Source organism: Solanum tuberosum, unplaced genomic scaffold, assembly GCF_000226075.1.
Source record: "Solanum tuberosum cultivar DM 1-3 516 R44 unplaced genomic scaffold, SolTub_3.0 scf00020, whole genome shotgun sequence".
Taxonomy (NCBI): Eukaryota; Viridiplantae; Streptophyta; class Magnoliopsida; order Solanales; family Solanaceae; genus Solanum; species Solanum tuberosum.
This window is the reverse complement of record NW_006238946.1, coordinates 3,059,149-3,076,448: the sequence shown is the minus strand read 5'-3', so window position 1 is coordinate 3,076,448 and position 17,300 is coordinate 3,059,149. Positions and strand designations below refer to the sequence as shown.

The following is a 17,300-nucleotide window of genomic DNA, read 5'->3' as shown; positions in this document are numbered from 1 at the left end:
TATATATATATATATCAAATTATACATTTAAAGGATATATATGGGCAAATTATAGAAATCAAGGCAAAATTACAATCTACCTTAAAAGTTTATAATTACAGAAATCCCTCAAACGGATACAATAATATAAGCGTTGATACATTATTCTGATGCGCGAGATACATTAATCGTTAAGTAAGATACATTACATTTTATACATGATACACTAATCTGATGTCATTTTATACATGATACACTAATCTGATGTCATTTTATACATGATACACTAATCTGATGTCATTTTATACATGATACACTAATCTGATGTCATTTTATACATGATACACTAATCTGATGTCATTTTATACATGATACACTAATCTGATGTCATTTTATACATGATACACTAATCTGATGTCATTTTATACATGATACACTAATCTGATGTCATTTTATACATGATACACTAATCTGATGTCATTTTATACATGATACACTAATCTGATGTCATTTTATACATGATACACTAATCTGATGTCATTTTATACATGATACACTAATCTGATGTCATTTTATACATGATACACTAATCTGATGTCATTTTATACATGATACACTAATCTGATGTCATTTTATACATGATACACTAATCTGATGTCATTTTATACATGATACACTAATCTGATGTCATTTTATACATGATACACTAATCTGATGTCATTTTATACATGATACACTAATCTGATGTCATTTTATACATGATACACTAATCTGATGTCATTTTATACATGATACACTAATCTGATGCGCGAGATACACTAATCTAATGCGCGAAAATGAGGGATTTTGGAGATTTGTAAAACTTATAGGGGATAATGGTAATAAGTAAACTAAAAGGTGGAATTTCTGTAATTTTTTCTATATATATTTAAAGTTGGACACCCTTAATAAAAGTTATGTCTTTGGTGCAGTGGTAATAGGTGTCCATTTGAATGAAGGAGTTTCGGGTTCAAACTCCAAATTGCCCAATTTTCTTTGTTTTATTTTAACAGTCACGCACCATTATTCTTGGACACCCTTAATAAAATTTCTGCCTCCGCTATTGTCCTAGGGTCAGATTCGAACTGGGGTCGGGCTGGGTTGAGTCTAGGATTGTGATGCCCCGCTATAGGATTTAATGCCATAATATTTTCTCAGATTATAACTAAATGTTTTTGGGATAATATTTTCTCTTTACTAGTAGAATATCAAAAAAAACTTGGCATAAACCACTAGAAGGTTTTCTCAAACTTAACATTGATGGATCATTTAGGAGAATGAATTGTAGGATTCACATGTAAATAGTGCCTACCATGCGGAATTGTTGGCCTTATTACATGGTCTGAAATTTGTTTGAAGCAAAACATATGAAGCACTTAACGGTGGAAATTGATTCGCAGGTATTACTAAACTTTCAAAATAGTAATAACTTACTACACTCACATATTCGGACTGATTGCAAGTCATTGCTCTAGAGGTTGGAGGATTCAGCGTTGGAATATATCTCGAGGAAGGCTAATAGAGTAGTTGATATCCTAGCAAAATACGAAAGGAAAACTAAGGATCCAACTATGTTATGAAACAAGTTAAAGGTTTTTGTAGCATCTCCTTCCTTAATTTGTTACTAATACTCTTGAAATAGATGCTCGTGGAACTATTTCGTACAGATCAGTTCCTCTTTGTATATATGGATGATCCTTAATTATTATATATAAAATTCTTCCGTTCTAAGCAACAAAAAAAATACTCATAGACTTAATTAGGTTTATCTTCGAACTGGACAAATTGAAAATAAAATGAAAAATATTCCGAAAAAAGTGAATAATTCACACTGCCTAATTTTTACAATGAAAATTGAATAGCATAATATCTTATCAAGGATGAAGTTTTACTTACTACTAATTTATCTGATATATATAAAAATAAAAACACAAGGATAAATGAGAAAGAAAGCCACACTAAAATCCAATCCAATTTATTTAAACAAGAATACAAATTATAAATATCATATTCCCTAAAGTTTCCAATCAAAAATGTGATCCATAAAATATGTTTTACTAGTGTCATTATAATTTTCCAAATAAAAACCATCTGCCCTCACCTCCCATTTACAATAGTGTAGATAATTTGTAAATTTTCCTCTTTTGACACAATAGACTGGGTCATTATACACAATAAAACTTCTGTCATTTGAATCCCACCAAAAATGACAAAAGAATAAAGTCCTATCCATAATGAACTCGCAAAATTCCCAATTAAAGTCTTCGTTTACGACAGGATAATGGTATTCAAGATCATCATTTCCTAACGCACAATGAAATTTTAATTGTGTAGAATTAGCAGGAAGTTTGTTAATAACATGTACCTCGTATCTTGTTTGAATGATGCATTATTTTGAGTCAATTCATACTTGTGTTAAAAATATTTACATTCAACTATCAATATGATGTTTATAATTAGTGTTCTTGTTTAAATATATCATAATAATCATATCAATGAATTTTCATTTCCAGTAGTTACTAGAATTATGACAATATTTAATCATCAATTATACATAATTACTTCATTTAAAAAAAACACTTATTTTTCAAGAAAATAGTATGCTACATACCAAACACACTCATAGACTTAATTTTTTGACAAAGAAGATTCAACTGACCACTTTTAAATGAATATAGCTTCGCCACTGATCACGTAAATAATTTAAGCGACCAAACAATTAAAGTAAACATCAATCAAATAAGCAAGCTAACCACTTAATTCATTCTTATTTTTGACTTGTACAATTAGAACATCCACAATAAAATTCATAATATATTTTCACCATAATTCTAAAATTTAAAAAAAAAATACATCATATTCCTTTAAGACCAATCAGTATATCGATACATATCGATATTTCCATTATCATTATAATGTCCCAAATAAAAACCATCTGATTTCACAATCCATACACATTTTTTTGAAAAATATTGAATTTGTCCATCTTTAACACAAGTTTCTTTATCATTAAAAATATCAAAAACTTTATCTTTTACATCCCACCAAAAATGACAAAAATACAAACTTTTTCCAAAAAGATTCCCACAAAATGACCAATTGACATCTTCATTTATCGATGGAAAATATTCTCCGAAATCATCGTCTCCAGATTGACAATGAATTTTTAGCGGTGGGGAATCACTAGGAAGATTGTTGATAACATGGATCTCATATTTTGGTGTAAAGAAACATTTTTTTGCTGTTGATAATTCAAGAGGAGTGATTAGTAAAAATAAGAAAATGTATATCAATGAATTAGCCATTGTGAGAAAATAATAAGGAATTTACAAGGTTCTTTGAGATTTATATATAAAAAAATAAAATATTTTGGTTAGTTCTTGCAATGCATTGAATAAGATAGTAATTTATAAAAGAAAATAAATCACTATAGAAATCAATTAGTGATAGCAAAGGATTTATTTATTTTATTATATTCCTATAATAGAAGAACTACGAAAAGAAACTAAATCAGACAATAACAACGTAAATGTTCTTTTCTTTAGCTCACTATTTAATGTGGTGCAGTGAATAGAGTTATTTTTCCCTTAACCAAAAGACGCGGATTTGAGCTCTAGGTATGAAAAAGTCCTTCGTAGAAAGCGCTATCCCCGAATGGAGCCCTACTCAGCGCGGATCCAAATTAATCAGGCTCCAGTATGAAAAAGTCCTTGGTAGAGAGCGCTACTCCGAATAGAGCCCTACCTGCCGCAAATCCAAATTAATCGGGCTACGGTATGAAAAAGTTATAAAAAATCCTTGGTAGAGAATGCTACCCCCGAATGGAACCCTAGCTGCCGCAAATCCAAATTAATCGGGCTCCGGTATGAAAAAGTTATAAAAAGTCCTTGGTAGAGAATGCTACCCCCGAATGGAACCCTAGCTGCCGCAAATCCAAATTAATCGGGCTCCGGTATGAAAAAGTTATAAAAAGTCCTTGGTAGAGAATGCTACCCCCGAATGGAACCCTAGCTGCCGCAAATCCAAATTAATCGGGCTCCGGTATGAAAAAGTTATAAAAAGTCCTTGGTAGAGAATGCTACCCCCGAATGGAACCCTAGCTGCCGCAAATCCAAATTAATCGGGCTCCGGTATGAAAAAGTTATAAAAAGTCCTTGGTAGAGAATGCTACCCCCGAATGGAACCCTAGCTGCCGCAAATCCAAATTAATCGGGCTCCGGTATGAAAAAGTTATAAAAAGTCCTTGGTAGAGAATGCTACCCCCGAATGGAACCCTAGCTGCCGCAAATCCAAATTAATCGGGCTCCGGTATGAAAAAGTTATAAAAAGTCCTTGGTAGAGAATGCTACCCCCGAATGGAACCCTAGCTGCCGCAAATCCAAATTAATCGGGCTCCGGTATGAAAAAGTTATAAAAAGTCCTTGGTAGAGAATGCTACCCCCGAATGGAACCCTAGCTGCCGCAAATCCAAATTAATCGGGCTCCGGTATGAAAAAGTTATAAAAAGTCCTTGGTAGAGAATGCTACCCCCGAATGGAACCCTAGCTGCCGCAAATCCAAATTAATCGGGCTCCGGTATGAAAAAGTTATAAAAAGTCCTTGGTAGAGAATGCTACCCCCGAATGGAACCCTAGCTGCCGCAAATCCAAATTAATCGGGCTCCGGTATGAAAAAGTTATAAAAAGTCCTTGGTAGAGAATGCTACCCCCGAATGGAACCCTAGCTACCGCAAATCCAAATTAATCGGGCTCCAATATGAAAAAGTTATGAAAGTCCTTGGTAGAGAATGTTACCCTCGAATGGAGCCCTACTTGCCGCAAATCCAAATCAATCATGCTCCGGTATGAAAAAGTTATGAAAAAGTCCTTGGTAGAGAATGCACCCCCGAATGGAGCCCTACCTGCCGCAAATCCAAATTAATCATGCTCCGGTATGAAAATGTCCTTGGTAGAGAGCGCTACCCCCGAATGGAGCTCTACCCAGCGCGAATCCAAATTAATCAGGCTCCGATATGAAAAAGATCTTTGATAGAGAATGTTACCTCCGAGTGAAATGCTACCCCCGAATGGAGCCCTGTCTGCCGCAAATCCAAATTAATCAGGCCCCGATATGAAAATGCCATTGGTAGAGAGCGCTACCCCCAAATGGAGTCTACCCAGCGCGAATCCAAATTAATCAGGCTCCGATATGAAAAAGATCGTCGATAGGAGAGCGTTACCCCCCCAAATGGAGCTCTACCCGACATGAAGTCAAATTAATCAGGCTCCAATGTGAATACCTACGCCAGGTAAGACCAACATATATACTATTTTTAGAAACTGTGCACATATAGCTCTTGAAAAATACCAATTCAGATATTGTTACACACAAATCTAATATTTGATTATCTATTGCTTATTTATTTAGACGAAACATTAACTAGCGTCTAACATTTTGCAATTTTTTTCGAATTCTCATCAATACAACTAACAAGTTAAATTGCTTCAGCAAGAACATCTGCAGATTCTTGGCTATTTTCTTTTCCTCAAAATAACATCGAAAAGAACGAGCATCGTTGTCCAGAGAAAAACACCAGTACTCTTATTAAGGAACAAGGCTATCTATCTGTATATATATTCCCAGAATCAGAAATCAACAGTTAAAAAAGAAGCATCGGGTTGGTGGCGGGCATTTTACATAAACATACCGCTCATTCAACACCCCTATACATCTCTCTACGTTTAAGATACCCTTAAAAAACTAGGAAAAAGAAATGTCATAATCCGAAAAAGCCTATTTACATGCAAGTTTGTGCAGATATTAGGACTCGGGCTGCTCAGTCTTCACAGCTGCACGAGGTGATGATATGCAGTTACCGTTTTGAAGGTAAAGGGTGTTGGCAACTATAGAATCACTAACCAAGCCCACAGCATCAACATCATCAAAATTGAGAGCGCCTCTGAGCTTCCGATTGCTGCAGATGAGAGGATTTGAGTTGAATTGTATTTAGATAAAGGAGTTTTGCTGATAGGTGAAAGAACCACGTACCCATTCAAGCGGTTGTTGATTACTGTCAAATCTTTTGAAGGGCTCTGATAAGCATGAGTGCTTTCTCCCACACAAGCATAATAGCTTTTAGAGCTATGGGAAATCAAGGCATCCATCTGAAATCAGAAATAAGAGATGAAATGCGAGAAATAATGGATCAAAGAGGGGTCATGAAAGGTGGTATATTCAGTCAAAATCCTATATTTCTTGAAACACTCGAGGTATGAACAACTTCAAGTCACATTGGAAAAACATAGACACTACCTTAGATGATCGCAGCGGGGAGACATAAACATTATGAACAGCAGATACTTTCTTTGGAGACATGTCAGGGAGACTGGGAAATGAAGATGGTCTGGGAGATGCTGGACCTTGACCTGAATGAAATGAAGAAAACAAAAAAGGCCACAGGTTACACATTTGTACGTGAGAAAGAAATCATATAATAGAAACCAAACTAGAAGAAAGGTATTACTTCACAACCGCATAATAAAGAGAACTCACCGTCATTCTTGGTTTTTTCAACATGGTTGTTCTTTTGCTCATTTCCAGCAGGTGCAAGCTCGACTAATAATGGCTTAACAGATGGAATAAACATTTCATTGTAGAACGTGATGATATCAACATGTTCTGAACCTGTTTTCTGTTTTAAATCCAAAAAAAAAATTGGTCAGTGATTCTAGAAACTGTAACAGACTCGTGCCAACAATCTAAAGACTGATCTCATTACCCCATTGTGACGCGCTGATGTCCAGTCAACAAAAACACTTCGAAAAACTTGTGGTTTGCACTGAGGTTGCTTTCGGTAGTTGTATATAATTTCTTTGAAGGTCAAGTTAAGTTGTGAAATCTGCATATAATCAAGAAACAAGGGGTGAAATTAGAGAATTACAGACTATCAGCTCCAACTATCCCCCTTTTCCCCGAAAATTTACCTTGGCAACTCCATAGAAAGAGCAAAGGATGATCTGGTCAATATGTCTGCTGAAGAAAAGACTTGTCCTCTGATTGAGAATCTTCTGAAAAAGGCAATATACAGTCTCTCTTATTTGTTGAGAAAGCTGTAGCCGCTCTATCATGCCATTGATTCTGACAGCAGCCAACTTCACAATCTAGGTGGAACATGACATAAGAGAAAAAAAGAAAGGTCAAATAATCAGCAGGCTAAACCAAGGAACTTGATCGAGAAAAAACATCTAATTAGCATATAACAGAAGAATCAGAATCCAGAAAATCCACATTCAGACTGCTAGATCCCACTATTTGCATCTCCCATTCACAGCTCACATTTACTTAAATATTATAAGGAGCTACTAGAAGATTAAAATCAAGATCTCATATGTCAAATTATTGGATAAAAAGTTGGTTGTTAAAGAGATGCAAGTTTTTTTCCAAAAAGAAGTTGAAAATTGCTGACCCAGAGGAGCACTTTTGGCACTAAATGGCTAACCAGCATGTGAGCATTTGAACAACGTAAATATGTGCCAGCATAACCACTTCAAAAAGAAATTGACACAGCATAATCAACATAAAAACTGATGGAATAATTGACAGTTTTACCTTGCCAAAGAATACATTGATTGATGTCTCAGCACATGTTTCCCCTCCACCACCAGGGTTTGGTCTTGTTGGACTGTTAAAGTTCAAAAGATTAACACTTCATAGCAAAATACAGATCCCTAGATTATTGAGCAAACAAAAACTTAAGAATCCAACTGTAACTCGAAAGTACCTTGCGAACGCAGACTGCAAAGGTGGAGGAAACTTTGACTTTATATTGGTGAGAGCCAGAAAACGATCCTTCACAGGTGATGTGAAGGAATTTCGCTCAACCAACACACTACGATATTCAGTACACAATCTCTTCGGTGACCGGATATCACAGTTATGACCTAGTAAGATTAATAATTTAAGATTAAAGTTGGGTTAGTTTTCCTCCCAAAAATCTAAGAAGGCACACCATTCAGGACTAAACATTCATGAAATTTACGAAGCTTTAAGATTAAGGGCAAACAGGATACCATTAGGGGCCAAGTCGCTCTTCTGTAAAGGCGGCACTGGTGGTAAATTTCCCGAAGATAGGTTAATGTGCATTGCAATAGCATCCAAGGATGGCATCGGTTCAGCCAACAGGCCCAGGCGATTAATTTCAGCAGAAAGTGATGGTTTTGCAACAGTCAAAGAGTTGTACATAGAAGAGCCCTTCTCCCAAACCATGCTCTCCAAGAGTCTTTCTTCAAGTGAATTCAAATGGCGTCTCAGTTCTCGAGGAAGACTTTCTTCATGCCTGATGAAGCTCTCTATCACCTTACTGAGATCAAAAGATGTAATTCCTGTTCTCTCCAAAACAGCTGGAAACAACATAGTAACTGTCTTGTGAGTGGCAAGAACTAGTTCAGCTGAGCAGGCGAGCATACATCTATGAAACCTCTCATTGGTTAGCAACGAAGTTAAATTGGTCGCATGCAAAATCTGGGATTCTGCAACACACATAGTCTGCAGAACCCTATAATACAACTTCAAAGACTCAGATCTACGTTGCTCTGCCCATATGTTGTCCATTAAGCTCGTGCTTTGCAGGCTACCAGCCGCACAATGCTCCCCAGGACCACTACTTGGAAATATAGCCTCCAGAATAATGTGAGCCCTCCGGATCACATCAGCTGATACATTCCTATCGCAGGCGGACAAAAATCTCTCCAGCTCAGGTGAAGGTTTTGGCTGTAGTGGAGCTATGACGGTACGCAGCCACCTGGCAGTTGTCATTGCTGTGGTTACAGGGGTAGCTGCCATCTTTGAGTTACCACAATTTGGATTGTTATTAACATTGGATGCACCAGGAGAACGGTAAGGAGAGAGTGGGCTTGTAATTGTCTTTGTTGGGGAAGCCATTGCATCAAATTTCTTCTGCACAACAGGAGACAAACACAAATGGTTTCAAAGAGTGTTCAATTTACTGCATGATGGCTTTAACCAAATGAGGATATCCTGAGAACAAACCTTGATTCCATTCATATTGACTGCACCTCCAGACAAGCTCCCTGACCCCAGCAAGCTATCCTCGTCATTGACAAAAATCCTCTCATCCAATTCACCCTTGTTCTGAATTGCATCATTGTAATCCTTCTCCAGTATACATATACTTGACGATAAAGATGATTCCTCCAGTAAATTTTCAAAATAGGTCAAACCATCTGCAACAAACATCCTAACTTTCAGAAAAATCAAAATTAACTAAAGCAAGAGATTGCTGATGTCAAGACAAACCTGCGTCGATGTTGTCCAGGTTCTCTGCCCTGCATTCTGAAGCCAAACAAGGTTCCTTCTTCAACTTTACTGTTATGAGATTATTAACTTTGTCCATGGTCTCCCTTAAGTCATCTATCGAGGTCTGATAAATGCTGCTTAATGAAACAAGCAAGTCCACTTTGTCTCCTTTCTTAACTGTAAGAAAATCAGCTTTAATACAAGGTCAACGCCATCACATCTCCGAAAAGAAAAGTTGAAGAGGTAGTGGACCAAAATCCCAACTCTCTTAATGCAAAATATGTAAAGATAATTACCAAATCGCGGGGAGTCATTGATGTTGAAATTTCTGTAGCGGACAGGCACATGTATTATTAACATTGCCTGCACCATGGTTATGAAACAGTAGTCAGATATGTCACCTATTTCTTAAGAGCAAAATGGTAGGATCCAATCCATAGAATTGCAATGGGAAAGATGATTAGATGCACTGCATTTAGTTCTTGAAAACATAACTGCTGTGCTAGTTATATCAAAGACAAAAAGGAGTATAAATGTGCCAGCTGAGCTGGTTTAAATGAGAAGTGTTGCTGAAGTATGCATTTTGACGCAGAAAATGTGCAGATGAACAAAAAACCCACTGGCCTCATAAGTTACCAATTTTGAAAAAAACAATGATGTTTCCATTGAGTTCCACCTTAAGAACATTAGTGCCTGTACTGAACATTTACGGGACGCTAAGCACCAAACCTAAAGTGCACCTAACTTCATGACTTAACCTTTACAACACTGCACACAAGTTATACAGAGTCTATTATCAGCATGCCCACTACAACATACACATATAACAGAATAAACCAGACAGAACCCAAGCAATCAACTAAATAGTATAGATACTGACCAGCACAGAAACTAAACCATTTGTGCATGTCACAAGATCCTTGAAGCGGCTAAATACATGTTCGCGAAGTGAAAGAAAAAGCAACCAGCCAAAACGATAATATTGTGGCAAGAGGATAATCGAATTAGAAGTTGCAGACTGCTTGTCTTCATTGTTATCACTTGACAAAAACAGCTCCTGATATGCGCGCTTGTAGTACCTAAAAGCAGTAAAAATGTTATCAAATGCACCACAAAAAGCCACATCCTGAGTATTAAAGGAATGAACATCACAAAGCAATATAAGTAGAGGAAATTAATGCTTGAAAAGAGTACCCACTTGCTTAAAAGGCTCAAATGCACAAAGTTGGTCTGCAATTCCTTTGCCTAATACAACAGTTCAAATAAATTTAAGTGGATGAATAAATGCTTAATAATATTCTGTCCCAATTCATGTGGCACACTTTTCTTTTTAGTCCGTCCAAAAAAGAATGTCACATTCTATAATTGGAAATAACTTAACTTTAAAAAAACGGTGTTACGACAAACTGTGCCACATACGTTAGGACAAAGGGAGCCAATAGAAACAACAATAACTCCAGAACATGAGATTAACCCTCCACGTCATCATTACCTGAAGTCTCTTCTCCCAATCTGAACCATATAGGTTGCTTAATACTGGACCAACTTTAACAATAAACTGTGGTAATTCTTTGAAGAAGTCTAGAACACTATAACAAACAAAACAAAATTCATAAGAACAGAGATAAAATCACAACTTATACAAGAAACACAAAGAACATTAGATAAACGCACTTGAGTTTCGCCCCTCGCAGAATTTGGCATAGATCAAATCCTTTTCCTTCATTCCCATTACTCGGATTCCTCGCTTCATTCTCACTTAATCTCTTCACCGAGAACAGAACAAACGCAAACCAATACCGTTCAACTTCCTCCGGCTGATAAAGAACACACTCAAATCAATTCTAGTCCATATTAAAACCACCTAACTTATCATTTCATACTAAATCAACAAACGAGAGCATCATGACGACTTACTGTTATAGCTCCAATAGCAGCATTATTCGACAGTAAAAGATGTTTACTGTCCATAAACAGCTTTCTTGCTTCTACCATAAAACTTTCACCCATCGACAACCCATTCTGTAAATCAAACAACAAATGGTAAAAAATACTAAAATCCAAAGTTGCCATGTCAGAAACAGAACAAAATTTGCATATATGGGTCTCTGAACTACAAGTAGAAAATGCAATACAAGAAACTCATTCTGTAAATCAAACAACAAATGAAAAAATACTAAAATCCGCCTAAAAACAAAAAATTAAAATCGCAACACCCATAAAAGAAACCAGAAAAAGAACAAATTTTGCACACATGGGCCTCTTAGCTACGATTTCAAAACGCAGAAAACAAGAAACTCATTCTGTAAATCAAACAACAAATGAAAAAATACTAAAATCCGCCTAAAAACAAAAAATTAAAATCGCAACACCCATAAAAGAAACCAGAAAAAGAACAAATTTTGCACACATGGGCCTCTTAGCTACGATTTCAAAATGCAGAAAACAAGAAACTCATTCTGTAAATCAAACAACAAACGTAATAAAAAAACTAAAATCCACCTAAAAAAAAATCAAAATCGTCATATCCATTAACAAAACCGGAAAAGAACAAAATTTGCATACATAGGTCTCTAAGCTACAAGTAAAAAAATGCAGAAAACAAGAAACTCATTCTGTAAATCAAATGTTAAAAATACTAAAATCGCCAAACCCATAACAGAAACTGTTAAAGGACAAATTTTTCATACATGGGGTTTCATAAAATGAATTTTTTTAAGAAAATAACCAACAAAACACAACAACGAACAATTTTTTCTTCTTTCTTAACTGAATCAAGCCCAAAAAAAACGGGATTTTCAGCTGAAGTATTTACAAGCTAAAATCAAACTCAACAAAACTAACAGTACCTTGCAGAAATCAGTAAATCGAACTTCAAGAGAGTCCACAGAACCATTCTCTTCAGAATTCGAATAATTCTTCAGCTCCTCCATATTCATCGACAACTCCTAAAAAAAACCAAACCTAGAACCCAAAATTCTACAAATTTCTCAGATCTGAATAATTAGATCCAAATTCTTCAAAAACTAAAAAACCCCTAATTTTCCCTCGTCTTTCTCTCTCTATCTCTATGACCAATTTTGCTTTTTTTTTTATTTGTTTGTTTGCTCTGTTTAGCTATAAACCCTAACTTTAGGGCGGGAAAATACATAAAGTGTATGTCATATGGTTTATGTCCATACATAGCCGACAAAGTTGTAGGAATAGCCAATTAGAATTTGACACGTGTTTTGTCTGTTAGGTTATTTACCGCCAAATTTCCGTCTTTAGCTTAACGAGTCTCCCGCGAAAAACTACTGTTTGTTAAAAAATCGAAAACGTAACGCCTAAAATTATTATTTATTACCTGAACCGGATTTCCGTTTTTTCGGTAAGTTATATTAATTCATATTACGTAATATAGTTGATATTTTCTCACACTAGTTGTTACTGTTTTCGTAGTAACTACTATATTTTCTTTATTGTGGTTTTTCATTTTCGTAGGATACTTATTTGTCATATGTGAGTTAAGGATCTTTCAAAAATAATTTTTCTACCTCCACGTATGGAATAAGATTTGTTTACACTCTATCCTTTCGAAATCCACACGTGGAATCTCAATATTGTTGTTGTATATTAATGATAACGAAATTGCGAGTTTATTAATTATGTGAAATTGCAAATGAAATTAATTAATTGCAAGAAATTGAAAGTGTATTAATTAATATGAAATTGCAAATGTAAAGGATATATATCAAGGCCCATAAATAATCTGGATATTGACCCCCTTGACCAAATCCAGCCCAAGCCCATTAATAAGCATATTTAACATAGCACTTTGTTTTCTCCCTTTTAATTTTTGAGCCAGACCGATATTCGATGTCTTAACTTGACACAAAGTTAAAACAATTGATATTTCGATAATTATATTATTTTGTTGTTGTTATTATTTTTCGTAGTAATTGTGATATATTTATTTCACTGTCATTTTTCCTTTTCATGTACTCAAGTCGAGAGTCTTCTGAAAATAGTTTTACCAGCTTAACGTGGTAATGATAAAGTATGCATATATTCTACCCTCCCCAAGCCTCCACGAGTGTGATTTCAATATTGTTTTTGTATATTAATTATGAAAAAATTATATATAACATTTATAGGATTAATAATTTTAAATTATGACTTTATTTTTTATCTTTCAAGTTTTAACAATAAACAATTACAGGTTATAACATATTACATAAATTAAAAAAAGATTTTTAAAAAATGTGAAATACAAATAATTTTTTTAAAAAAAACACTAAAAACGAAAATGTAATTAACAGAAAATTTGAAGATCTTAATGATAATTAATAGGAGGCATAAAATTAGGAAAGATATAACAAAAAAAATATTTATTTTCCTTGTTTAGCTCAAGATAGTTATTGGCATTTTCTCTCACTTGTTAATTGTCTTTCAAACAGTTTTTTTTTACAGTATTTGTAACTTTCTCTTTCTCTCAATATTCTCTCCGCTTCGTCTTCATTTTGTTCTATTAGGAAAAAAAAATAGTTCATATTGTATCTTTATCAATATTAATAAAGTATGGTGGTCAATGAGATTCTTCAGGTTAGTGTTTATTTAGAATTTATTTTTGTATTGGCTATATAAATAATACAGTGTATTTTTTTCTATTCAGTGACAATGCGATGAATTTGTGAATGAATATTTTCTAATTATATATAAATAAAACGTTAAAAATTTGATATAGGAAAAGGTTACTGGAAAATGCAATGAATTTTGCGAATGAATACTGATTAAATGTGAATTTTGTATAATGTTTTTACTGATTAATTTGTGAATTAATATTGATTTAAAATGTCTACAACTAAATTTCTTCATTCTTTGTATGAACCATTATTGATTTTTTTATATGACTCTGGTATAAAAATTGACGTAAATTTTGTATGAAATTCGTATAATAGTAAGATCAAATTTGTATTAAAAATTTATAATTTTTTATGGCACGAATCTGGTATGATTCAATTTTCATTTTTGGCATCATATTGGTATGGAATTGTGCATAATAGTGGGATGAAATTGGTATACTTAATAAAAGACAATTACCAGTTATAAATTGTATGATTTTGTATTTTTTTTGGCATGAATCAATGTTTACTTTTGACATGAAATAGATATAAAAAGTATGCATAAAAATGGTATGAAATTCGTATACTGATATAACATATGTATAAAATTTATTTGTAGTTTTGTATCATGTAATACTAACACAATAATTTATGATGGAACAAAAAAATATGCAATTCAAAAAGTGTCGGAGCATAATTTATTGTCGTCTGGTTCAAAAAGAATTGTAGGGAGACCACAACTTGAACGCTGAAAAGGGTTTGCTGATGTGAAATTCAAGAGGTCTAAGGTTATGTGCAGTACATGTCGTCGGGAGGGACACAACAAGAACACATGTTCAAATTACCCTGCACAAAAAAAAACATAATTTATTTTTACTTTGTTTTGGTTGTTTTACTGTGGCAAACTTATGTTTTGATTTATTTAGTCTTTTAAGTCAATGAATTATAATTTCAAAACATTTATTATTTGTACTAGTTAATCATTTGTGTATTAAGTGTTTTTCAAATGTATAATCAAAAACTAGGTAATGCTGGTATGCAATTGATATCGACCGAAAAAATTAAGTCAAATCTTAGCATGAAATTGGTATACATTTGGTATCCAACTGATGTCTCAATGGTAAAATTGAAAAAACAACATGTAATTGAGATTTCAACTGAAATAGCTAACTGGAAACTAGTTAATGTTGCATCCAATTTTGGTATTGAACTAGTATCCCATTGGAAAATTTGAAAAAAGGCAAGTAATTGAGATTTCAACCTAATTAGACAACCTAAAACTAGTTAATGTTATACCCAATTGGTATCTAACTGATATCCATCGAAAATTTTGAATAAAAAATATGTAATTGAGATTTCAACTAAATTAATTAGCCTAAAACTAGTTGATTTGTACCCAATCGGTGTCCATTTGGTATCGAACTAATCTCATTGGAAAAATTGAAAAAAAACATGTAATTGAGATCTCAAAAGAAGTAGTCAGCGTAAAACAAGTTAACTTTGTATCCAATTGGTATACATTTCGTATCCAACTGATATCCCATTGAAAATTGAAAATTGAAATCCATGTAATTGAGATTTCAACTGCATTAGTCTGCCTAAAATAAGTTAATGTTGTATCCAGTTGGTATACATTTGATATCCAAGTGATATCCTATTAGAAAAATTGAAAAATGAACATGTAATTGAGATTTCAACCAAATTAGACAACCTAAAACAAGTTAATGTTGTATTCAATTGGTATCCATTTGGTATCCAACAGATATCCCACTAGAAAACGAAAAAAAAATGTAATTGATATTTCAACCAAACTAGATAACATAAAACAAGTTAATGTTGTATCCAATTTGTATACACTTCGTATCCAGAGCATGTTCTTTTGCTATGCGGGGTCCATCATTTTTCTATTTGTATCCAACTTGTTGAAAAATTAATGCTAACACCATATGAAATTGGTATCCAATTTGTATCCATGTAGAAAAAATTAAGTATAACAATATATGTTTTTATACTCAATATAAAACATACTTTTGATTTTCAAAAATCATGAACGAAATTAATAAATTTTGTTTAATACTATGCATTTATGCATAGTATATATTGTTGTCAAAAATTGAAAATAAATAAATAAACGACATCCTAAAATATAAACGTGGAATGAAAGTCTAAGTCGATCATCTGTATAACAATTGATCTCCTTGGTCTTGGTGCAGGATAATAGGTAGTATCCAGAGAATGTTCTTTTGCTATGTGCAGTCCATCATTTTCCCTTTTCTCTTTTGTCCCTTTCGATTTTGAGGAGTTGCAATTTTCTTTGCTTCTTTTTCCTTCTCCTTTAGTGCGCTTTGTTTCTTCTTGTGAGGGGTAACACTCTTGTTCGCCGAATTTGCATTTTTGTTGGTCAAAGACGTTTGAGTCAAGATGTTAAAAGATGGAGCCTCAATTTCAACATTAGAACTCGCTTCTACGAATCTGAGCTCTTTCTAAGTGTATGCTCATCTTTTTTTGAAAAGCCTAAAATCTTGATTCTTAGTATTGTGAAAAAGATTTGGTCTTTCTTTTGAGTGTACAACGACGAAAACTGATTATGGTGAGAGAGATGATTTACTATTTCTAAGAAAAAGAATGAAGACGTGAGAGAGAATTTTTTACCTTTGAACGTGGGGGTGGTGGGGTGCTGTTTTGTTATGTGAAAAAGAGAGAAACGTGATGATGGGATGACTTGTGACAGTAAAAAGAAAAAAACCTAAAATCAATGTAATATTATTATAAATTAGCAAATGTAAAGGATATATATATCTAGGCCCATAAATGATCTGGACATTGACCCAATCCAGCCCAGGCCCATTAATAAGCATATTTGACATAGCACTTTTGTTTTCTCCCTTAGTTGAAGAAAAAGTGATTACCATTAAAACTTCATGACAATATCTTGTAGTTTCATCGATGGAATTTAAAATCTCATGAAAAAAGCTTGTCACGCTTCGAGCCTAGAGTTTAAAGCAAAATCGACACTTGATGTCTTAACTTGCTCGAGTGGAACCAACTAGCACGACATAGGCGTAGAGCAAAAAATGATGAGATGAGTTCAAATCAAAAAGTAAAGTCTTTAAAGAGATATATATCCATCCCAAAGAGTATTTAAAGAAAAAAATCATCAAATAAAAATTTGAGTTGAATGACATAGTGACACCAATACTAAATAATATATAGTTTGAGTTGAATGACATAGTGACACCAACACTTTCTTGAATATTCTAGACTTGTCTATTTATAAAGTTACAAACATTGAATATCTCATTGCCAAAATGATATACATTGAGAAAATTTTACTCGAACTCTAGTAAAAAGAAAAGATGAAGAATAACACGTCTTTTTATCACT

The 17,300-nt window shown here is 33.8% G+C and overlaps 1 protein-coding gene across 1 annotated transcript; it reads right to left on the bottom strand.

The window, feature by feature from the left end:
* Positions 1-5,572: 5,572 nt before the first annotated feature.
* Positions 5,573-12,414, bottom strand: LOC102593734 (retinoblastoma-related protein 1). The gene is made up of 18 exons (XM_006340861.2): positions 12,162-12,414; positions 11,230-11,334; positions 10,987-11,129; positions 10,805-10,901; positions 10,511-10,557; positions 10,193-10,391; positions 9,609-9,675; positions 9,313-9,489; positions 9,046-9,239; positions 8,067-8,952; positions 7,778-7,937; positions 7,606-7,678; positions 6,981-7,157; positions 6,776-6,895; positions 6,550-6,688; positions 6,310-6,422; positions 6,046-6,161; positions 5,573-5,971 (listed from the first exon to the last, which is right to left on the bottom strand). Exons 1-18 carry the CDS (start codon positions 12,249-12,251, stop codon positions 5,818-5,820), a joined length of 3,057 nt encoding a protein of 1,018 aa, XP_006340923.1. The 5' UTR covers positions 12,252-12,414; the 3' UTR covers positions 5,573-5,817.
* Between the last annotated feature and the right edge of the window lie 4,886 nt (positions 12,415-17,300).

Excerpts from the sequence above, each read along its gene's own strand:
- LOC102593734 (XM_006340861.2), bottom strand. The coding sequence starts at position 12,251 with ATGAATATGGAGGAGCTGAAGAATTATTCGAATTCTGAAGAGAATGGT. Across the intron at positions 11,335-12,161 it reads GATTTACTGATTTCTGCAAG|AATGGGTTGTCGATGGGTGA; the intron begins GTACTGTTAGTT and ends TTTGATTTACAG. Across the intron at positions 7,158-7,605 it reads TCAATGTATTCTTTGGCAAG|ATTGTGAAGTTGGCTGCTGT; the intron begins GTAAAACTGTCA and ends TGTTCCACCTAG.